The 22,700-nt window shown below is 42.3% G+C and overlaps 1 protein-coding gene across 9 annotated transcripts in view; it reads left to right on the top strand.

Annotated features, from left to right (window-relative positions):
• Positions 1-22,700, top strand: part of RABL6 (RAB, member RAS oncogene family like 6) — a 60,175-nt gene that overhangs the window by 7,188 nt on the left and 30,287 nt on the right. For 4 of the 9 annotated variants that reach the window (XM_074846716.1, XM_074846719.1, XM_074846721.1 and 1 more), the window contains 6 exons: positions 851-985; positions 7,192-7,239; positions 13,647-13,699; positions 15,229-15,320; positions 16,207-16,347; positions 17,448-17,553. In XM_074846716.1, the coding sequence (XP_074702817.1) occupies positions 851-985; positions 7,192-7,239; positions 13,647-13,699; positions 15,229-15,320; positions 16,207-16,347; positions 17,448-17,553 (575 nt within the window). Of the gene's footprint in view, positions 1-850; positions 986-2,306; positions 2,541-7,191; positions 7,240-9,148; positions 9,179-13,646; positions 13,700-15,228; positions 15,321-16,206; positions 16,348-17,447; positions 17,554-22,700 lie in introns of all 9 variants that reach the window. The other 5 variants (XM_074846715.1, XM_074846722.1, XM_074846723.1 and 2 more) reach the window with 5 other exon arrangements.

Raw genomic sequence — 22,700 nt, 5'->3', positions numbered from 1 at the left:
AGGACCCTGCCTAGTTGGCTCAGCTGAGAGCTGGTCCTTGAGCTTTCAGGGGGCAACTGGGTCTAGGAAGTGAGTGGGAGGCTGAGGGGAGACCTTATCACTCTCCACAACTGTCTGAAAGAAGGTTGTAGCGAGGTGGGTGTTGGTCTCCTCTCCCAAGTAACAAGCGATAGGACAAGAGGAAACGGCCTCAAGTTGTGCCAGTGGAGGTTTAGATTGGACATTAGGAAAAATTTCTTCACCAAAAAGGTTGTCAAGCATGGGAACAGGCTGCCCAGGGAAGTGGTTGAGTCACCATCCCTGGAGGTATTTAAAAGACGTGTAGATGTGGCACTTAGGGACATGGTTTATTGGTGGCCTTGGCAGTGTGAGGTTAATGGTTGGACTCGATCTTAAAGGTCCTTTCCAACTGAAATGATTCTGTGATTCTGTTTTCTCAAGGAATGGCAAGTGTTTAAGGAGAAATGGGAATGATAGAGGAGGTAATTGAAGGAGAAGGCTGTCATAAAGGCTAGCAAAGGAATAGGGTATGGCAGAGTGGGAGTAAGGGCTAGGTAGAGGTAGAGAAGGCAGGAGGAAGGAAGGAGCAGAGACTTAGCTGAGTGAAGTTGTGCAGGTTCTGGAGATTCAGTATTGATGTTGGTTCTTTCTGCTGAGCTAGTGTGAGTAGCTGAATAAACACTAATTTTAATGACTGGGGCTCATGTTTTTTAACAAACTCCATCATGCCTGTGTAATATGGGAGAACTAATTACATCTGAATAATGCTTTCAAAAGTTAACATGCTTTTCACAGCTTTCTTCGATCTGTTTTTAATCAACTTTATTTGTCTGCTTGCTTTTTTTCCTAGTGAAAATTGTCATCCGAGGGGACAGGAACACCGGGAAAACCACACTCTGGCACCGTCTGCAGGGAAAGAAATTTATTGAGGAATATATTCCAACTCAGGAGATCCAAGTCACCAGCATCCACTGGAATTATAAAAGTAAGATGGAAGAGGGTGGAGGGAGTGACAGTCACGGGACACTGGCTTGCGGGTAGAAATGCCACTGCAGCCTTGTTTGCTTCTTTCTTCTGTGTCTGCTTGGGAGATAAAATCGTCTTTCATCACTCTTGTTATTTTAATTTATTATTCACAGTTTCTCAGTCATGTTTTTAATAACTTTTCTCAGAAACTATATGTTATAAGTGCTAAAGGATAGGTCTTTGGAAGCCATATTTCAAGGAAGGTGTTTAATAGGTGATCCAAAAGATTTGAAATATTTGTGATATGCTTGACTTGTTAATGAAAACAGGCTTATTATGGAAATCTGTCTCTGAGGCTAACCCTGCTTTTGGTGTTACTGTGTTGTGTAGAAGTGAATAGCATGGTGCAAACTAGATTTTTACTGATTAAAATACAAAGAGCATCCTGTAACTGGTGAAGGTGATGTTTTAAAAATGATTGTAGTACTAATATCTCGAGGCTGACTTACTGAAGCACAGAAGTAGCTTTTTTTAAGTGCTTGTTTGAGTCTGAGAGATGAGATGCGATTTTTTTTTTTTTTTTTTATTTTCCCCATCTGCTCTGGCAGTATAAAGTGGCTATAAAAGCCCTGGATCTCGCCTGGAGAAGAGACTGCAGGCATTGAAATTGCATAAGGCTATGATTCAACAGTGCATTAAGTCCAGCTTTCAGGTTCCAGATCAAAAATGCCATAGCTTTGTGGGGTGAACTACTGATTCAGTATGAGCTTGCTCTGTAAGACTGATTTTACTTTAAAAAAAGTTCAGCAGTTAGTTTGCCATTACCAAACATTGTCCATCTGCACCACTCTGACCTTTTGTTGAATCAGGTACTCTGTCTTCTCACAGCTGGAGAAAAACCCCCATGCAGTTTGGGTAAACACCAAATTGGGTGCTTCATCTAATTCCCAATCGAGTTTGTATTGCTGGCTGATACCGTGATGCCCAGGTCCCATGATAACGATCACGGAGCCGCAGGGTGTGTTCACCAGTCAGCTTTGACACAGCGCACGCTCAGTCTTCTGTTGCCTTCACAGGCTTCAACGCGCGGAGAGCGAGCAGGTACTGCCGTTGTACATTCACAGGGAGCTGGTAACCAGAGTTACAGAGACTCTCGTGCCCTTAGGAAGGCAGGCTTCCACTTGAGTCAGCTCTCTCTTGACAAAGGTTGAAAAGGTTTATAAGGATGGATGGTTGCAGTTTGCCTTGGATGAGGGAGAGAAACAGATCATCCTTGCTCAGTGCAGTTAGCAGTTTTATCTCATTCAGGATCTGATGTTGAGCTAAGCCTGATGTCACAGGTTTTCAGATTCTTTCATGGGGACTCTCCATGTGACCATGATGCAAAGGTGTGCCCGTTAGCTTCTACGTTTCTTCATAAAGTACCTTTGTTTTGGGTACCATCTTCCTGCCGTTCTGCCTGTCAGCTGGCCCAAGTGTCATGGTTTAAACCCAGCCAGCAGCCAAACACCATGCAGCTGCTCACTCACCCTCCACCGCCCTGGGGCATGGAGAAGAGAATCGGAGGGCTAAAGGTAAGGAGACTCATAGGTTGAGGTAAAAACAATTTAATAATTGAAATAAAGTAAAATAATAATAATAATAGTAATAATGGAAAGTACAAACGAGTAGTACACAATGCAACTGCTCACCACTCACTGACTGATGCCCAGGCTGTTCCTGGCCAGCAATCCCAGAGAAGAGAGAATCCTGAAACCTCCATCCCAGAAGCAAGAGCAAGCTTCCCAGTCAGCCCTCATCTATCTATTGAACTCGACGCTGTATGATATGGAATATTCTATTTGCCAATTTGGGTCCATTGCTCTGGCTCTGCTCCCTCCCAGCTTCTGGTGCACCTGCACACTAGCAGGACATGGGAAGTTGAAAAGTCCTCAATTTCTTAGCAACAACTAAAAACATCAGTGTATTATCAACATTCTTCTCATACCAAATCCCATACCGAATCAAAAGCACAGCACTGTTCTAGCTGTGAAGAAAAAATTAGCTCTGTCCCAGCCGAAACCAGGATACCAGGGCATTGACAGATCTGCAGTGTTCATGCAGCGGTGTTCCCCATCTGCAGCGAAACCTCTGGCACGTTGTGTTTTAGCTGTGGCATCCTTCCCCCACACTCTCTCTCGGAATACCAGCACATCGGTTACTGATGTGTGAACACAGCTTACAAATTGTTTGGATGATGGAAACTATCTCCAAAATCAAACTTGTATGCTTCAGCCTAAACAGATTTAGATCAGAGTAAGAAATGAAATACCTTTTTCTTAGATATCCAAGTCTAAAGAGTGCGCTGAATGTTAATTGTGGTTTTCTGCAATATCATATGTAAAAACTTGCAGAGTTCTGTTTCCTCTCTAGTCAGTGTAGGTAATACAAATGCTGTTTGTAAATACAGCCTGGGAGTCTGGCATTTGATTTCTAAGAAGCTTATTCATACCTGATTGTATACACAAACAGGTACACAGAATGCATGTATACAGGTTTTTGTATACATGCATAAAGGCTTTTGGAGAAAGATCCAGTCATCTCATGTGTTTCTGCATATTTTAGGGACTGGTTTTTTTTTTTTTTTTTTTTTTTACTGAGCAGAGGCTTAGAGACTGGCTTTTGCAGCATGGATGCAATCCTGGGGTGAAAACAGCTACACACGAGGCTGTCTTTTGCTGTGTGTTGGTAACTGTAGGTGTATTTGTTGTTTCTAGTGCTTAGTTCTAACATTTATGTGATGATATTTCTGAAGAGCTTGCTGGTTAGAGTTAACAGCAATGTGTATATATGGTGATGGACTTTTCTCAAGGTGAAGTGTTGCCAAAGGTACTCTAAATATCTGGAAGGCTCTGCATGAAATTGTGCCTTTCATTTGTGTTTGTTTCACGTTGTAAAACACTGTGGTTCCTTGGTAATAATTTCCAGCAGTATAGGAAATTCTCTGTTGACCTTCTTAAAACTTGTTTTTAAAAATTACACCCTTTTTCAAAAACACTGTAAGGTATCTTTCCTGCTGTGAAAACTTTCCATCCAGTATGGGTGATGTGGGCACTCTGAAAAATTGGCTCAGATCTAATTACCACCCTGTTGGCTGAGTTAATCTGTAGAGGAAAAATAAAGTTTGTTTTTCCTGTGATCATGTTCTCAAGCTACCTTGAATAAACATTATGAGGTAGTTGGCAGCAAATATTTATGGATGTTAATTAAATGGCTGTCAAATATGGAAGGATTCTTACATTGCCTGGTATTAGAAGATTTGAATTTTAGATGTGGAACGTACCACCTTGTCGTATCTTCAGAAATTTTATACTGGAGGAATTAATAAAGAAAGAGGAATTTGAGTTATTTCTTCCTACTCAGATTGAACAAAATTACTTTTCTGTGCCAATTGTCTCTGTAATGGATATTTGTAATTTTTGTGTCCAAGTAAGGAGTTACCTACTATTCCTGACCCTAATGAACGCTTTTTTAGATTATGCTAGTCACCAATTTTGTTCTCCATTTGGCAGTCTCAGGCAGTCTGAAATAAAATTTGGCAAATATTTTTATTCAAATACTTAGAATGCTTTATAGATGGGTGTGAGGAATGGTAGAGCTGCTCTGCTCTGTAGTATTTGTGATCTGAAGTGAATCATTTAATTGCATGAGAGTAAATATGTCTGAGGACCTGCGAATTCCTGGTGATGAACCCACCCATAAGACAATGATTCTTATTTTTAAGTGAGCTTTCTTGCAATTGGAGCCTTCTCACACCTCTCCACCATTTTCTGGGAAAGCAATGTCTTAGTGTGCCACTCGATACAGGGTGCTTAGCCAAATACTGAGTAGAGATTTTTTGAGTGGTTTGATCCATGGTTTATGCTAATCCAAGTTATAAGTTAAAAGGGTGAATTGGCACTCTTTTTGCTTCAACATGCCTTCCAAAGCCGTTAAGGTGAAATGCTGCTGTGTATGAGTCATACCAAAGCCAACACAGTGGCACTAAAGTAATTATCCTCTTGTGTGTTCAGGATAATCAGGAATGAAGCTGGTGATGAACAGGAAGAACTTACTGGCTACGAGCTAGCAAGAGAAGAACCCATGTGGAAGAATGGTTTTCTTGGATGTTGTGCAGACAGTTTCTTTGAAATTCTGTGTTTCCCTTCAGACAAAAGGGTGTAGAGCAGGTCTTCCTGGGTCAAATGGTTCAACTCCTCAGCTGTCTGGGAGTGCTGCTGCTCAGCCCGATGTCAATACTGTGGAAATTACTCAGCAGGAGAACAAATCTTAACTGAGGGTGCATTCGGTGTTAGGGTAAGGAGGTGGAGATCTCTGGAGCTCAGGAGCAAAGTCCTGGTGCTAGGTGCTGGGTCACTTCCTAGGAGAGCACTGCATGTCACCCCACTTTCGTGAAATGGGGTTCCAGCTTCTCTGCAGAAGCCCCTTGTTTATGTGCTTATGTGTTGCCTCACATGGCACTGCTGGAAAGAACAAGTAGCCCTCTGGACTCTCCTGTGCCCCTGCAAAGTTTGCCATCTGAGAAAGGAAAAATCTCCTGTCCTTTTGCAAAAAGTCTTGACCATTGAAAGACACCAGGATTGACTTTGTTGGTCTGTCCATCGCCTTGTCCTTCAGGGACAGCAGTGGCACTGCCAGGCCCAGCTGCAGGGTAGGACTTTGGGAGCAGACCTCCACTAGCTGATCTGTGTCCCAGCACCCGCAGGGTCATGGCTCACCCTGAACGGACCATGGACTCGAGCAGCCCACGTCACAGGGAGAGCACCCTGCTGTGCCAGTGCCTGTGTGTGAGTAACTGCCTGTACAGTTGAGTTCCAGGCAAGTGAGTAATGGGGAGTGGTTGGACTTTAGCTGTACCTGGCTTGACGGTCTGTAGAAATATTCAGGGACAGAATTAATATGGGGAGTTTAATCGTTTGAGCAGAGGTTTTAGTACTGCAGGCTGCTGTGTGCCTGCTGTGTTTTCAGTCCCATATGAGCCTGTGGTGTGCTGGTTGGGCTGAGCCTGGGCAAGTCTCCAGTTTGTCCTGTGCCCCCCCTGCCCTGCTGGCAAAGGGGAAGACAAGCAGGAGTTGCTATGAGGAAAAACAGGCTGATTTTGCTTCATGCATAAAGTGAAAAAGGATCTTTTTCCAGAAGCAGAGGATCAAAGTTTTCCTTTATTCATAATCTGTCTTTACAATATTTTGAAACATTTAAGTTAAGCCAACAGTGAATTCTGTAGAGGAAATGTTTCCTGGTTTTGACAATGAAGCTTAGCTAAATTCTCATGCCATCCTATGAGATTATTTTCTACTCAGACATTATCCTCCTATTCTGTTGCTTTACATTCAGAGCTGCTCCAAGTAAAAGCTTTTGCTTTGTAGCCTGTAGCATTTCCAAAAAAGCAACTGTTCCTTGGAACAACTTCATCAAGATTGGACTGCTTCAGTAGAAACATCCAACCAAAGCTGCCCATCCCTCGTGCCATCTCAAAGTTAAGCTGCTAGCTGTCAGAACCAGCAGTGGTGTCTCTGTAGTTAGAATTTTGCTTGTCTTGCTTCAGATTTTAGGAACTCAAATACATGTTGCTGTTTATAATTTACTGATACTGCAGCTCATTATAAGGCAAAATTGCTAGTAATATCTTATTTTTCACAAAATGTGACTTGAAGTTTGCAGAGAATAGATTTCGGTAGCTGCAGGACTGTCTGCACTGTTTGTCACATTTACATGAAGATGCTATTAGTAAGGTTGATCTTCCTTAAATGTGTATATTTCTTTTTTTTTCAGTTGTACACCTTGCTTATAGACCAGACTTTACTCTCCAAATGAAATTTATGTCTTTGTTGAAGGAATATGGAAACCTCTGTATGTTATGAAAATAATCCCCACAAAATATTTCTAACATACTTCAAATCTGACATAAAACATCAAGGAAATCTAGCTATCACTTATGTGACTAAGAGCCTTTAAGAAGTTCTTTAGATAGCACAGTTTTGGTGTACAACTTGGACCTTGAACAGTGGGCCGCCTTCTTGGTGTGTTGGGGTTTTCTTTTAGCTCACTCAAGAATTACTTTTCTTTTGGTATTCATCTGCTAGTTTGACAATGTTGGCTTTGGGTTAGGCTCTCTGGTGAGCGTTGAGTGTTGGTCATTTTACTGAAACCCTCGTCTAACACTTTGTGTTCTTATTGTGCTTTTAGCCACTGACGATATTGTTAAAGTTGAAGTCTGGGATGTAGTTGACAAAGGTAAGATTTATAACTTCTACTGGAGATTCATTGTTCTTTCTCGATTTTAATAAAAAACTTACATGGAATTCAGAAATACCTACCTACTTCTACTTTAGAAAAAGTCTGTGCTTATTTTTTTCAAGTGCAGGGATGTTACTTCCTGAAAAAATATGGAAAGGAGAGAGGAGTCTCCTGTGCTAGAGCCCATTGTTTAGAACCCAAACTTCAGACCAAATCCAATATTCAGAAGCAGTTTCATGTGCTCCATGGTGAAATAGTCTGCTGCTTAGTGTATTCAGATTCTCTGAACCTTATTATAAACTTCATCTTCTTTCCTTTAAAGTTTTATATATGTTTAGACAGCTACTGAGTTCTTTGTTCTGTTTATAAAAGTTCTTGCCGAGCTGTTTTTGTAAAGGAATGCTATTGTTAAATTGATAAAATGTTGTATGTAGGAGGGAAGGATAAGAGAGAAGCCAATTACTTAAATTCACTTAGGACAGAAAATGCAATATATTTAATCCAAAACCTTTTCTAAATGCTTAGCCAAGGCAAGTATTGTGATGTATACATAAATTTTTCATTAATTTTCAATTTTTGTCAGAGTATAAAGTTCTGTTTTATAAAAAATAAAAATAACTCCCCAAAACATATGTGATGATACAGTCTGGATACAGCACAAATCTGGGTGCAGTGGAATCTGTTGCTAGAAGGGGTTGGGGTTCAAATGTAAATCTTTACAGCCCGTTCTGTAGCCCCAAATGCACGTATTGTTTGGCTTTTAAAAGGAGTTTTGTACAGCCAGGCTCCTGGTTTAAAGTGGAAGTATGGTCAGGAAAGCAGCTCTACAAGTGAGCAGCTCTTGCTTTGTGGGTTGTGCTCCTTGTTTGTGTGTTTCTGTCGGTCAAATCTGTTGATCGCAGTCATTGAAACTTAAAAACTTTTATGGTTTGGCTGCCGCTACCTTTCCTGCAGCCTTAGCTGGGTCTGTGCTGGCACACCTTCCTCAGCAGAACTGCGTCTGAGGTGCACTACCTCTGCTGTATCACCTGTGCAACTTATACATGCATTAACACCAAAAAATAAGAAGTAGAATAGGGAATGGGAAAGGGAGAAATGTAATTTTTCATGTTAGCTAAATTGTATTTAAAAAGTAAAAAAGAAGAGGTAATGAAAGATAGCAGCTTTAGTTCAGATGCATAATGGAGCCTTTAGGTTAAACTTGAGCCAGTAACTTTAAATTAAAACCCTGGGCACTTCATGTTTTCATTCTTTTCACAGTGTAGACAAAACCTTACTTAGATCAGAGTTACTGCTGAAGTCAGTCTGATTACAGTTTGGCTTTCAGATCCTGGGATAACATGTGCGGGGCTGGAATCTGAGCAAAACATCTGTTTTCTCGCTGCCTTGCAACTTTGGTATGAATAGATAGACAGTCAGTTTGGGGATCATGTGGTTCCTGCATTTATTTCTGTGAATAGCTTCTCTGAGCAAAGTCATCTTCTCAACTAGAGACTTGTTATTTTTTTGGCGAAACAGATCAGATTTGATATGTGCAGATGTTGATAACAGCTCTTCTGATACTGCTTTCATTTCTGACAGTGGAGCATGTGTTAGAAATATCAAGGGACTCTCTTCTCTCTACTTTACATTCTTCTGAAATAAAACTCATTCTGTTAAGATCCCTACTTATGGACCACAGATATGTATTTTTATGTAATTAAATGTACTTAATCAATGCAGTGTAAAAATTCAGACCATCATGATGTAACAAAATCAAATAATTTCCTATTGCCATAGCATTGTGGATTGTTGATAAGTGCAACTTTAGGAAAATGTGCAAATTAACTGTTAAGTGCTTGCTCGTATTTAACTTTCATCTTAATGACATCTCATGACATTTTTGTTCTTCCTTCTGTATGCTTAGGACAAAAAATCCTCCTGCGTGATGCTTTTGGTGAGAGACACTAATCTAGACTGTAGACTTTTAGTAGTGAAGTGTCCAGTGCTGCTGCAGCACAGTGCTGACAAGACCTGATCCTCCTTTTTTTCCTTGCCTACCAGATCCTGGCTAATGTGCATATTTAGAGTCGTGCATAATGCTGCATTTATCAGGCTGGATTTGAAACTGCCAAAAAATGCACATTCTGAACGTGTATTTCAACATACATTGTTTTCCAGGCTAAATTTTTTTTGCCAGTGTTTCCCCATTTTGGAAGAACTGTTCCTTGTTGGAGAAAATTAGGAGACCTCTATTTAAATTAAGGTGTTTGACAATGTATTGAAAGCCTGATGTGGGGATGTAGTTGGCCTGTCTAAAAGACGTATCCATAAACTGCAGTTTTCAACTTTAGTCTTGTAAAGCAGCTTCAGCCTCTTCTCTGCTGTGCAGTGCTGCCATTCTTCGTGTCTCAGTGTGACTGTGCACAGGAGGATTTGGGGAAACTTAGTAAGTCGCACCCTGAAAAACTTCATGTACGTTTTTGCACTGAAGTTAAAGGTGGTTTTACTAAGTGGTGTTTCTCCTCACACTTACCACGGTGTGCCTCCCCGTCCTTGTGAGTTCAGCAGTGTGCTTTGATTTTTCCCTCCGGACTGTTTCAGGGATGCCAGAGGCAGCTTGGTTGGCCCTGCCTGGCTGGTGCCTCGGTGCCGTTTGTTTAGCACATAGATGTTCATTTGGAACGGCGGGGAGATTTTCTGTGAAAGCTTAAAACCCGTGAGGTTGGTTAGTGCGCTGAAGCAGGGGGAAATGGCAGCTGCTATACTGACTGCTCCTCTTACCTTTTTCTTGACCCTTTGGGATTTCTCTTTTTTAATGTGCAGACTCACTGGAGTCTGGACTTCTCTGCCGCCTGCTGTGTTCTCCTTGGGCCTGCTCAGACAGCAGGGCTCATTTGTGTAATGATGGCATTTGTTAAAATCTTAACAAGTAGAGCTTGCCCCCAGCTATGGATTGTACTGAGTTTTGTGCGGTGTGTGTAGTAAATACCATCTCCTTTGCTGCCCTTGGAATTAATAGAACATAGGAAAGATCCCTCAGCAAAAGTCACAGTCCTGACTCATCTTTCTGGCTTTGCAGCAAGTTGTGTAACTACTGCAGGTCATAAAGCTGTAACAGAAACTGAATGCAAAGAAGCTGCTTGAATGCAGGTGATTCAAGAACAGTTCTAGAAGATCTCCTGTCTTGTAACTTCTGTTGCTTTGGTTCCTGCATCTTTTCCCATACACTAACTGAAGGGATCAAATAATGTTTTTTTCTGTTGCCCCCAAAATAACATAAACTCTTTCGCTCATATTGGAGATTCCTTTCCTCTCCCTCCCCTTCACCCCTCTCTCTCCCAAAAGTGTGCTACAAGGAGGAGGAAAGATCAGAATTAATATTTCTGTTATTTTCAGATGTTATAATTTAGGTAATGCTGGGGATGCAAATATTCTAGATGTGTGGTTTTGAATGGTGAACAGAAGCATCTCCCTCATGCTGTGGAGAGCATTTGTTGGAAAGCTGTGCTGAATCCTTGCTATCCTGCAACAAAACTAATGGTGCATAGAGGTGCAGAGGCCCTCAGGTGCTGGCCACAAACCCAGTCGTCTGGTGTTCAGTAGGAACTGTTGTGCAGGCTTTGGGGCACTGCTGCAAGGTTATTTAGTTTCAGTGTTGCTATTATGCCTGTAAATAAGGAGCAGTCATTGTTCTAGGTAGAGAAGCTGAGCAATAGCGACATGAAGACCCTTTCTAGTTGAGGCTCCTAGATTACATATCAGTGCAACCTTAAACACAGGACCTCGTTCACATAACAACACATCATTGTGCACTTGCCTTTACAGGCTGAATTACATCTTTTCACTACATACATCTTTTCTTTATCTGGCTCATCCTGCAGTTTTGGTTCCAAAAATAGACACTGTGCATGAATATGTACACACATGCGCTTTTCAGCTCTGTTACTCCTTTATAGATGACCTCCTTTACAGCAGTGATGAGCATCATGTAAGAATATTACTCATTCCTCTTGATACACATATAAAGCCATAGGCAGGGGAAGGCATGTGAGTCATATATTCAGTCTCAAAGCATTGGTTGTAAAAGTGTTCAGGTTAGAAAGACACCTTGATTGCTTAGGATGGGAGGAACTGTAAAGAGTATTTGTGGTTGCTTGGGCTTCTGTTTTAATACCTAGACATTCAGGTCATGCCAAGCATAATTTAGCAGTAACTGCAGAAGTAGTGATGGTTTGATATTCAGAGAAGCCACATGAATGCCATTGATTTGAAATGAATTTAACTGAAGTGGGAAAAGACATGTACATCCTAGACATTGCACACCTTCAGTTGTGCTGGGAAAAATCAGAGCCCATACTTGGATCCTCCAGGGAAACTCAATGCACGAATGGGGAAGGATCAGGATTAATGTTTCTGCTACTTTCAGATTTCAACAGTAAGATGCCACAAGGCAGGCAAACATTTCGCAGCAGTGGACGGATGCACCTACCAGACACACTGTCAGGGTGTAGGGACTGGAATCTTCTGCCACATCCTGCAGCATTACAACTTGCATGAATAACTATGTATTTCATAACTATTTATCCTTGACCTGTGTACAAAAAGAATGAAACACTTTGTTTCACATGCAGCGTCTGGCAGAACCATGAATTTTACAAGTAGTTGCTCCAAGTTAATCAGCAAAATTGGTGGAAGCTATTTTTGTCCCCAGTGTTGCAGAGTCATTTTTAAAGAGTCAATGGGAGGGTTTTTGTGGGTGCATCTGAGCTGCCAACACGTTCTGTTATTGGTGACACAGGGAATTTCTAGAAATTATGAGAAGGAACTTCAAGTCTCTGCCATTACAGTTTAGTTAACTCATTATTTAGACTAGGAAAATCCTGAACAAAGTTAATTCAGGAGTACAGTTCTTAATTACTGTCAGTAACATCTGGAAGGTATTTGGTATCTAAAACATAACTCCAGATCTTGCATGGTTATTCATTGTGCAGTGCTCATCATTGATAAAACTCTGGAAACTGCTGTACATAGTTTAAACAATACGTGGGGCGCAAGGACAGATTTTTCATGGTATGTTCATACTAAACTTCTTTAGCACAAGGTGAAGGATATTGAGACTGCTAAGCGGTCCTTAGTGCTGAGTGTCTACACCAGAAAATCACCTTAGCTGATTGCCATGTTGCTAATCCTAGGTACAGATACATGGTGTCTTCTTCTCTGTCTGCTGTGGGTGCAAGCTTTAAGATTTGGAAACACAATTACAGTGTAACTGATGTAACACAAAATTTTCAGGGAGCCTGAGGTTTAAAAACACTGATTCCTTTTGTGGGGGTGCAGAGTCAAATGCCAATGGTGCTTTAAATGTCAGTTTGTGAACTTATCCAGTGCTTACTGAAGCTGTAAGAAAAGGGAGAAGTCTCAGAGGATCTGCCCTTTTAAGTATAAGGTCTGTATTTTAGCATGTGACTTAGAGAAAGTGGATGAGTTGGAGAGAAACCTGTAGATTCTTCCAGATGGGATTGTGAATGTGGGACTGCAGAGCAAGTCTCTGTAGTGGTTTCCTAGTGTCTTCTCCAAGTGTTTATCCTGTTGCCTCTTGCACTTTCCTGTAAGCTTAATCAGAGTTTTACCTGCCCTCTAGCTTATTTTTGTGTGCATGTCTCTGGAGCGTGTGGCTTTGGATGGTGCCTCTGGAGGATCTCCTTTCTGCACCTTCGCTGGTGATGACTAGACCTGACCCTCTGGCTCTGGCCTTTCATGCACGTGTAGGCTGTCTCTCCTCTATTTCTCCACAGCCGCCTTGCCACAGTTTATTTGATTTTGCTTGGATTTCCCCTTGTATGAGTTCTGTCTGTCTTTTGGCTGTTAAATTCTCACAGTCTCCTGCCGCCCCTTTTTTTTGGTCACAAGTCAGCCCAAAGCACCTGACAGGCTCTGAGATCACATTTATTTACAAGACTGTTTGCTTCAGGTCAGTGACATAGCACAACAACATCATAGCATCTCTCAGGAGGGCTGTGTATGTAGTTGGGCAGTTCAAGTCATAGCAGCCCCGTGATCTTTTGCTTCTTCAACACTAGCGCAACAAAGCAGCTTCCCTCTGTGGTCAGGGAGTGCACCAAACCCTGTATTATCCAGTCATTGTGACTTTATGTTGTGAAGAACATGGTTCAAACTACCCTAGACTCTCTTCCTATTCATCTTTGAATTAGACTAGCTGGTATTCTTGAACAGGGTAGCTGGTATTCCTCAGCGAGGCATGCCTGTCCCAGCCCTCCTCATTCCTCATGCTTATAGTAGAAGTTGGATCTGCTTTAAGGTCATGTTCAAAATGCTGTGGTCCTGCCCAGACCTATCCTGGAGTTCTCTGCCCACTGTAATGCTTTTTTTTTTTTTTTTTTTTTTTTATAATTCTTTTTAAGGAAAATGCAAAAAACGAGGAGATGGTTTGAAACTGGAAAATGACCCTCAGGAGGTGAGTCACCTTGAATGCAGATGTCTGCCTCTTAGCAGGAGGCCTCTAGTCCACCTTTGGTCTGTGGAGAGTAAGTTCTGTATTTGTGTCTGCTTTAAGGACAGCCTGGCAGGCGGATGAGGGCCAGTGTGATCCCTGACACTCTTCACTCTTTTACCTGTGCATTTTATCCCTGTTCCTGCCCTCATCCCAATTCCCTGCTGTTTTCCATTCTGTCTTTTGGGAATGGCTGTGCCCTGGATGTTTACCCGGTAGCTTTGTACCTGCCTGCACATGGTCAGGCAGAAAGTCCTTTTGTAATGGACTTCTTATGAGTCCTGAAGAAGTCACTTGATGCCGTGCTCTCTGGCTGCTCCTTAACACTCGACTAACAATTACCTTTTAACACCCTTTGAAATATAGAGGAGGAAGGGGTGATAGAAATGCTACCTAGCACATAAAAGTGAACAGAGTGACTTCCTCAAGACTCTCGCACAAATGTGTTTCCTTTGGATCTTCTGCTGTAGAACAAAGTGCTGTGTGGGAGACCGTACTACCACATTCCCCAAACCACATTTGGGCTGCCAGTGCACTTCCATGGCATTTCTTTCAAAAGATGTCCTCAGGAAAAATTCAGTTTAAAGGCCCTTGATCCCATGATCTGTGCTGCAGCTCTTAAAGAGCTTTATTGCTTCTGCGTCAGTGCCCTTCGGGGCTCAGTGCACAGAGGGTGTTCTGGTACTCGCTCCATAATGGCTTTGTTGAAATTGGTGGGAAAGGCAGCATCACTGGTGTGCAGAGAGCTGAGCACTCTGTCCTGGGGACGGGTCAGGTCAGTACCTGTTTCACCAGGGTGCCAGTTCTGCTCAATCTGTGCGGTCAGACTAGGAGAATTTTCTTTAAAAACATTCTCCTATGGGAAAAAGCCTTTATGAGAACAGATATCACAGCTTCTTCTTCCTTTGCAAATGTGGGTGCGTTTTCCATTCCTGGGAAATGAGTGAGAATTGTTCCATAGGCACCAAATTGCAGCAGAAGCCTTGGAGGTCGAGTTGTAACCAGTACTGTACTTTGTAGCATGCAGAATCTAAATGATGAATAGCAAATCAGGTACTAACAAATACTTTCAGCCCTGCACAGAAGGAACTCAGCAGAAACTGCATCCTGGCTTAGCATTAGAAGTACAGTCAATATTTGGGTCGGCAAAGAGGTGTAATAGAAGCTGTGTCCTCTGTCCTCCATCCTGTAGCTTATATGGAGTTATCTTGTCAACGCAGGATTTGGGGGTACAGGGGAAAGAGGCAGAGGCAGGTTTTAGCATTTGCTCTCAGACATGGTTTTTTCAGAGACTGTCAGGTGCTTCACATCCTGCTCCTGTGGGCAATGGAAGCTGTGAACCACCAGGTATCTTGCTTAAATGATGATGATGTGAAAGCCACAGTGGCTGTCACTTTAGAAAGTTCGCCTATTCACTACTCTATCAGCTGTGCTCTGTACAAGCCTGACATTGAATCCAGTTATTTACTGCTTCTTTGCCTTTATTTCCTCAGGCAGAGTCAGAAATGGCTCTGGATGCAGAATTCCTGGATGTCTATAAAAACTGCAATGGTGTAGTGATGATGTTTGACATCACCAAACAGTGGTAAGACATCTTCAGCAGCACGCACCATGTGATTCTCACTTGTTTAGTGAAAACAAATGACTTCTAGACCTCTTGATTCCCAGATGGACTCTGGAGCTGATAACCAGCCTAATGAGTTGAAACAAGCTTGTATCTCTTAAAATAATAGCTTTATCTTCTGACATGTCTTTTAATATACTCCCCTCCTGGGCTTGTTTCAAACAAGCAGTCTCCCTGTGGGCTTGTGTGCTGCAGTTTCTGATATACTGCTGTCTGAGGCTTGATAATTAGTGCTGTCACAGGTGCAAAGTATGCTGGGCATGTTACAAACCCCTGCTCTCCAGAACACAAGGGAAGGGGGAATGCTAGTGAGAAATTCCCAGGAAGACTGTATTAGTAAGGATTATTCAGAGGCCCTGGGCTGCATTAATGTACAGAAATAATGAACTGTTGTTCATTTTGCACATCTGCTGAGGATGATGAGAGATGTATGGAAGCCAGAGTGGAAAGAGGAGGTGGTAAGAGTTCCTGCTTTATATTTAAGCTTGTGTTTTACAGGTTTGGTGTGGGTCAGTGAGCTTGCTGACAGCTGAAGGGAGGGAGTCCTTTTCTTCTGCTGACCCAACACAGTTTTGTAGGAGTGAGGGAAATATTGCTGCAGGAGATGTGAGCTGCTGGTAGAAGTGGATTATTGAACTTGTCAAGTAGTTTTTGAATAAAGAATGATACAGATATACTTACAGTTAATACATTTCTCTGAGGGGGGCAAAGAAACCACAGTTGTGAAAGTATTTTGGACAAAAATTTCTTACTTTGCTTTTGTTTTTCTGTGACTTGTGCATGAAGCTGCTCACAGAATGATGTTTCCCGCTCATCTGCCTTTATCTCTTTCTCTCCTATGGTGAAGGACATTTAACTATATTCTGAGGGAGCTTCCTAAAGTGCCGACCCACGTTCCAGTGTGTGTGCTTGGGAATTACCGAGACATGGGGGAGCACCGGGTCATTCTGCCTGGCGATGTGCGGGACCTCATCGACAATTTAAACAGGTAAGGTGGCACCACAGTCACCAGGCAGGGAGCAGGCCTTGGCTACTCTCTGTCATCAACCATAGATAATCATATTGCTGCCGTGTTTCAGATGCACGTCCCATTGATCCTCTGACCCTGTGGCTAGCTTTTGGGCTTGCATAGCTCCGAGTGTCTCATGCAGCAGCTTCAGTTTACATGATGGACGCTTTGATCTCAGAGCCTGTTCTGGGAAGATTGTTAGCTATATTCCTGGAAACAGTGAGTGCCTGTCAGCAGGTGCCTTTCAGAAGTACTTTTCCCAAGAAGTCATCTGCTTTCTGGATAGTCCTTGTCTTGTGAAAGAATCCTCTCTCTGCAACACAACTGTTCTCCAAATAATTCTGCTACAAGAGAGCCAGCCAGCTAGTGCAGCTGGCTTCCTTGCTCTTCCTCTGAGAGCATCCCCACGCAGCATTTACTGGGCACAGTCAAGTCACACGCCTCCCTTGCCAACCAGGCAAGATTATCCCTTATGCAGAGATCTGAGGTGCTCTGTTATTTAGTATAAAATACTATTTGTTGGTCAGGATTCAATAGATTGTACTTTTTTGTGTGGTTTTATGTTTTTAAGGCATTTTTTCTTTTTCCTAATCTCTTATTTGTTTATGCCTTTGTCAGGCACACAGAAGTTGTATCGGTTTTAAGGCTTGATTCATAGTGTAATAATTTTTTTACAAGTTCATCTCAATGTGTGACTTATGTAGGCCTGTTTTGTGGTTTTAAAGCAAAACCTTCACTGAGAAACGGAACAGCTTGTACAGCTGTGAAACTACCGGTTTAGTAAACCAGTGGCCCAGTGTCCTGACATAGTATTTCTTAGTCTGGCAGCCACATGACACTGCAACACAACAACAGCCACATTTTGCCACCCTTCAGGAGGAACAAAGTGTGCATTTTGTCTGTAAACAAAATAACGAGTCCCTAGCAGAATGACCTGCTAGCCTACATTTGGGGATTGAGAGGTTGGCTTGTAAATGAGAATTATTCGTGTTATGTAGTTTAGCAAGTGCCTCTTCTGTGTGTATGCAGTCCGTGTCCTTTGTACAGTTTTCTTCTCTCTACCTATCTGTTTGAGACAGGCCCCCTGGCTCCTCATATTTTCGCTATGCTGAGTCTTCCATGAAGAACAGCTTTGGCCTCAAGTACCTGCACAAGTTCTTCAACATCCCCTTCTTGCAGCTCCAGGTAAGACAGAAGGTATTTCCCTAATGTGCTGGGTGGGTGGGACAGATTTCATTTTCTCTGCCTCTAAGGTGGGAATTTGGTATTTGGGGTTTCTTTTGTTGTTAACGGATCCTGAGAGATTTTTGTTTTCATTAGAGTTGTTATAGCAAAAGTATGTTAGTATATCAGTGCCTGGGACTTAAACGTGTCTCTGCTTGTGAGAGGACTCTTCTCTGCTGTGTTCCTCTTTCCTCTAGAGAAAGGCTCCAAGGTGATGAATAACACTGTCAAGAAAACTGCATCCAGTGGTGTAGTTACCAAGTCAGTTACATATGCACTTTTGTTAAACTTTGTATTTAAATTCTGTTCAGTTAGAACTCATATGAGAAGAGAGTTGGTCATGAACAGAACAGCTGAAAGTCTTTGCCCTAATGGTAACTGATCTGCTTGGATCCGGTGCACATAGATCAGAGTCTCATACTTCCTTCATAATTGAGGCTTCTTGGGTGGACTGAGTGGAAGGCAAAGGCTGACTGGGCATGGAAGGGTGGAATTCTCAGCTGTGGTCCTTTAGAAGAGGACCTTTCGGGCTGATCATACAGGAGTCCTTTGGGATCAATACTCTACACTTTTTGAGGGTACATATGATGTTGTATCATTGTTTTCTACTGGATGGAAAAAAACCAGGCAGTTGATCTTGATTATCTTTCACCAGTAATTGAAATGTCTGTGTGTATTTTTCTGAAATGCTAGTTCAGAAGAAGCTTGGATGTATTAGTGGATGTTACCATGTCCTCGGGCTGCAGAGCAGAAAGAACCAGGATAAGAAAATTGAATGCAAAAAAGCCCAGTAAAACAAGTCAAACAATAAACTTTGGAGGAGGAAGTTGTAGAAATCTGAGATATAAACCCAACTTGCTGCTCAGTGGAGAAGATTGAAATCTACCAGCATGGTGTTGGTTAAATGTTTGGTTTTATAACCTCAGCTCCCCTGGTAAAGTGATGTCTTGTGGAAATCATGCAGAATAATTAGTTCTCAGGTTACTTTTGTTTGTTTTGTAGATCTCTCCTTTTTTTTCTCAAATAGATAAGAGACAAAGATGACCTTCCTGCCAGTTTTGTTTCCAAAAGCTGCTCATGATGATACTGTTAATAGTCAGTACATGCAATGATTTCCCTAGCTGTGGTTATAAGCAGGAAATACTGAAACATACAGTGTTGGGTTTGCTTGGAAGCAGCTTTAGGATGTGAATCTTAGGGGACCTTTCATTTAAATCTGTGGTGTATAAGTAAGCATGATCTGTTAATCTGAGACTGAAAGCAATTAGGACACTTAGATAAGTAATTGTCCCCAAAGCCAGAGAACTACTTGGACAAATCTTGGTCTTTAGGGAAATAGAAAAAGTAAATCTGATACAACCTTTAGTTGTTTGGAGATTCCAGTGATGGTTGCTTAGGAGAGGTGAGGGAAATGGGGTGACCAGCCCATATTTGTTCTCCTGCTCAGTGGGCTCAGCATGCCACTAGAAGTAGTCCAAAAGGTGCAGGTGCCACGTAATTAAAACTCCCAAATCCTGTGTTTTTCATGAAATGTAATTCAATAATTCATCACTGCAGAAACAAACTGGAAGAGACTTCTCATTACAGTTTAGTTCCCAAAATGTGCAAGGGGAGATTTGGATGAGTACATGTAAACCATGCTTTTAAATACGTTTGCTCTGTTCTTGTACCGCAACACAGAAGATAGCAGTTGAGGAGGTTGTCGTGTGCCTGTCATTCAAGGAGAGAGTGATCAGATCATAGCTGCCTGGCTTTTCCTTTAAACCAGCAATGCCCAAACTAATTTCTGCAGTTCTGTCCTCATACAGGGATTGCAGGCAGGTGCTTTTGTGTGCATTCTAATAAAAAACACAGCATAGGATCCAATGTGGAGATGGCTTGTTTCATTTCCCTCTGGCATGCAGGAGATCCCTGGCCTTGCTGTTTTGTGCCGAGGCAGGTGACACTGCAAATTTGGAAGTTTTTGATTGCTTCCACCCAGATTTTGGGGCTTTACTTGATGTCAAACTTCAGCCAAGATGTGCTGTGCTTAGTTTCTTCAATGCTGCTTGCATTTGTGCCATGGGTTTATTAGAAGAGCTCTGCAGTAGCTGCTGCTGGGTTGCTCTGGGTGTTTTGCTGCTCCTGGAGTCTTGCTTTTGAGCGCATGGGGAGCAAGGGAGCAAGGGCTGGCCCCACTGGGCCTGATTAACAACTAGTTAAAGTTTGTAGGAAAATCACAGCTAGACTTAATTCCTGCTTATACCTTCAGAGAGATTTGCCAGTGACAGGCTCCAGAAAGGAGTAATTTCCTTGGTGCTTTGGAGCAAAGCAGAGTTAAAGGAGAGGAATGCTACCAGTTATTAAATGCACATATGATTTAATCAGTCCCAGTCGACCTCTGAGGTTTCTCTGTGTTCCTCGGCCCAGCCTCCCACAGTTCTCAAGGGGAAGAGTTGTTCAGCTGTATGTGAGATTCCAGGCTGTCCTTTAGCAGAATTGGTGTTCAGTGCATTGGTTTTAAGTTGCATATTTCTGTGTTCAGCTTACGTTCATGCATCTTTCATGAAGAAAGCAGTGGCTGAAATTCATACCCTCGGTATAGAGCACATTCCCTCTAGCAGCCCAGGCGCTTCAATTATTTATCAGTTCCTTTCCAGGGGAAGGATTGTCAAACCTGAGAATGCAGTTTAGCTGTAGGTATTGCTGGTGGCCCACATAATGCACAAATGTGATCAGGTCAACCAGGCCTTCAGATGCTGTGCTGGAAGGAGACAAAATTCTGCAGACGGCTGAAATTGCCTTTTCCCAGGAAGCACTTGAAAGTGGCGTTCAGCCAAAGCCTTGGTCTGTAGCACATGATTTATTCCCTTCTTTTGGGTCATTGCTAAAAATAAGCTGTTTCTTTCATATTTTAATACCAGCATGGTAAAATAGAATTTATTTTTTAAGTATTTGGAAGTCCGTTGTTATATTTTACAAAATTCAACGCAAGTATCTCTTAATTAAATCTAAGTTCTTAATTCACTGTGATCTGTGAAAATTGAAATAAATAAAACTCTGGTATATGTCTGTGCCAAAGTATGAGGAAAGGCAAACCACTTGTTTAATAAAAGCCATTACCTAAGTGCCTAAGGTAAGCGTTGGAGAGCAGTGTCCCTTCTGTCTCTGTTTATTCAGGTAATTTGCTCAGCATTTATTTCACTCATCTTAGGAAATTGAGGATAAAGAAGCAGAAAACTTGCTCTTTTTTGTCTCATGCTGTATGAATAACATAAGGATAAAACCTATTGCTTTTAAAATCTTGAATTTCTTGAGTCTTGAACTCTAAAATCTAGCATTTGAACTCTAAAATCTTTACTGGTACTTCTGTTAGTGTAGCAAGTTTAAATATGTATGGTGTGTTTTGCTGAAACTTTCTTGTCTGTTATCACATTAAAGGGAATTCAAGTTAACTAATGACTTCATAATTCTTTGTATACATGTTAATTGAAGTCAAGTTTCCATCTGCATAGAGCTTATGAATATGATGAATAAAAATTACCTAGCAAAGGAAATATGGATCACTCCAAGCTCTTAACACAATGGCAGAGGTAAAAATGAAGAATCTAAATCCCTTGGAAGCAGTAAATTAGCTTAAATGATCATAGAAGCTCTTAAATTTCAAGGAAGAATGTATCTTCCAGTAAATTAGCGTGTTTAAAGGTTATCAACTGCTATGAATCACCTGTCTTATAATACAAAAAAAGATTTACTAAAGCCTTGCTGATTTCAGTCATGGTAGAATTTGATATAAATCAGGCTGCTCCATGGAGGGTTCAAGCTGTGCCCTGTCTACTCCCTCGGACAGAGTAGTGTGGTCTGGTTTATATAAGGCAGATGAGTTACTTGCTCTTTACATTTGTATGCTTTCTTGATAGTTTCAAAGTTGTCACACCTATGAAACTATATTGTCAATAGTATATGCACATGGTTATTGAATGCCACTGCTTTATCCAAATGTTTGTCTTTCCATAGGGATTTTATTCTGTAAATTATGTAGTAGATTTCCTTTTGTGCTTTTTATTCTAATGGGATCTTTCTGCAGTGAGCATATGTGTTGTCAAACATGGAATTAAAAATTCACCATGGTTATTGATGCTAAACTTCAAAAATACTTGTCATAGTAGAAAGCTTAAAAGTACATTGAGGATAAGGCAGTTATGAAAGCAAAAACCTTTGTAGTTTGGAGGAAACCTGGTGTTTCTCTTCTGTCTCCTCCTGTCGGGACGGTGAAGCAGCTTGGCCCATGGCACTGGTGGACCCTGCTTCAGCGGGCACTGTGCAGTGCCCTGAGCTGTTGGACATGTCTCGGCACAGGCTGTCCCGGCTGCCTGTGCCGTCTAGTGTGTAGGCAGGGGGAGAGGGAGGACAGACGCTTTCAGGCACCAAGCGTCGTGACTTTTGACTCCAGAATTCAGTGTGTAAATTGACTTGCGTGCCCCTTGCTCAGGCGGGGGCTGGTGGCGGGAGCCTGGCCATTGCCAGTGCCCAGCTGTGTGACAGCGGCTGCGTCTGAGCTCTGGGGCCTGGGTTGTCCCGTGGGGCGGGTCGGGGCCACAGACAGTTCTAGTCTTGGCCAGGGGATCCTGAATCATGTTTCTGTGGAAATGGACACTGTTAGCCCTGCGGCTGGGGGCACCCCAGAGCTGGGTCTGCTGGGCAGACGGGTGAGGAGGCTGGTGCTGGATCCACTGCGGGTGAGCCTTAGGAGCCGGCTGTGCCCATGCAGTCTCGGCATGGTGTGTGTGGTTACTGATCCCTTCTTGTTGCCATCCGGGCTATCGGGAGGAGTGTCCCATGGCCATTTGCAATTGTTTTGGAGCCTTTTAATCCAGCACTTCCCCCTCAGCTGAGATTTTTGCTTGGATTCAGTTGGAAATGTGGAAAGGGAAGGACTGAATTAGGCTACCCTGTGTTACGTTAGTGAAGCCAACTCACTTTATTGTGTGTTTGAAATGGACTGTGGTGTCTGTCCCCCATCTGTGGGGCAGCAGCTGACGGCAGAGGGGCAGTGACTTCTAAAATTTTACTGAGTTGACAGGTTGTGCTCACTCATCTACCCTGACAGTAAAAGGAAAATTATTGTG

Source organism: Strix aluco, chromosome 20 (assembly GCF_031877795.1).
Source record: "Strix aluco isolate bStrAlu1 chromosome 20, bStrAlu1.hap1, whole genome shotgun sequence".
Classification (NCBI taxonomy): domain Eukaryota; kingdom Metazoa; phylum Chordata; class Aves; order Strigiformes; family Strigidae; genus Strix; species Strix aluco.
The sequence above is the reverse complement of the archived record's forward strand: the minus strand, read 5'-3'. Positions and strand labels throughout refer to the sequence as shown.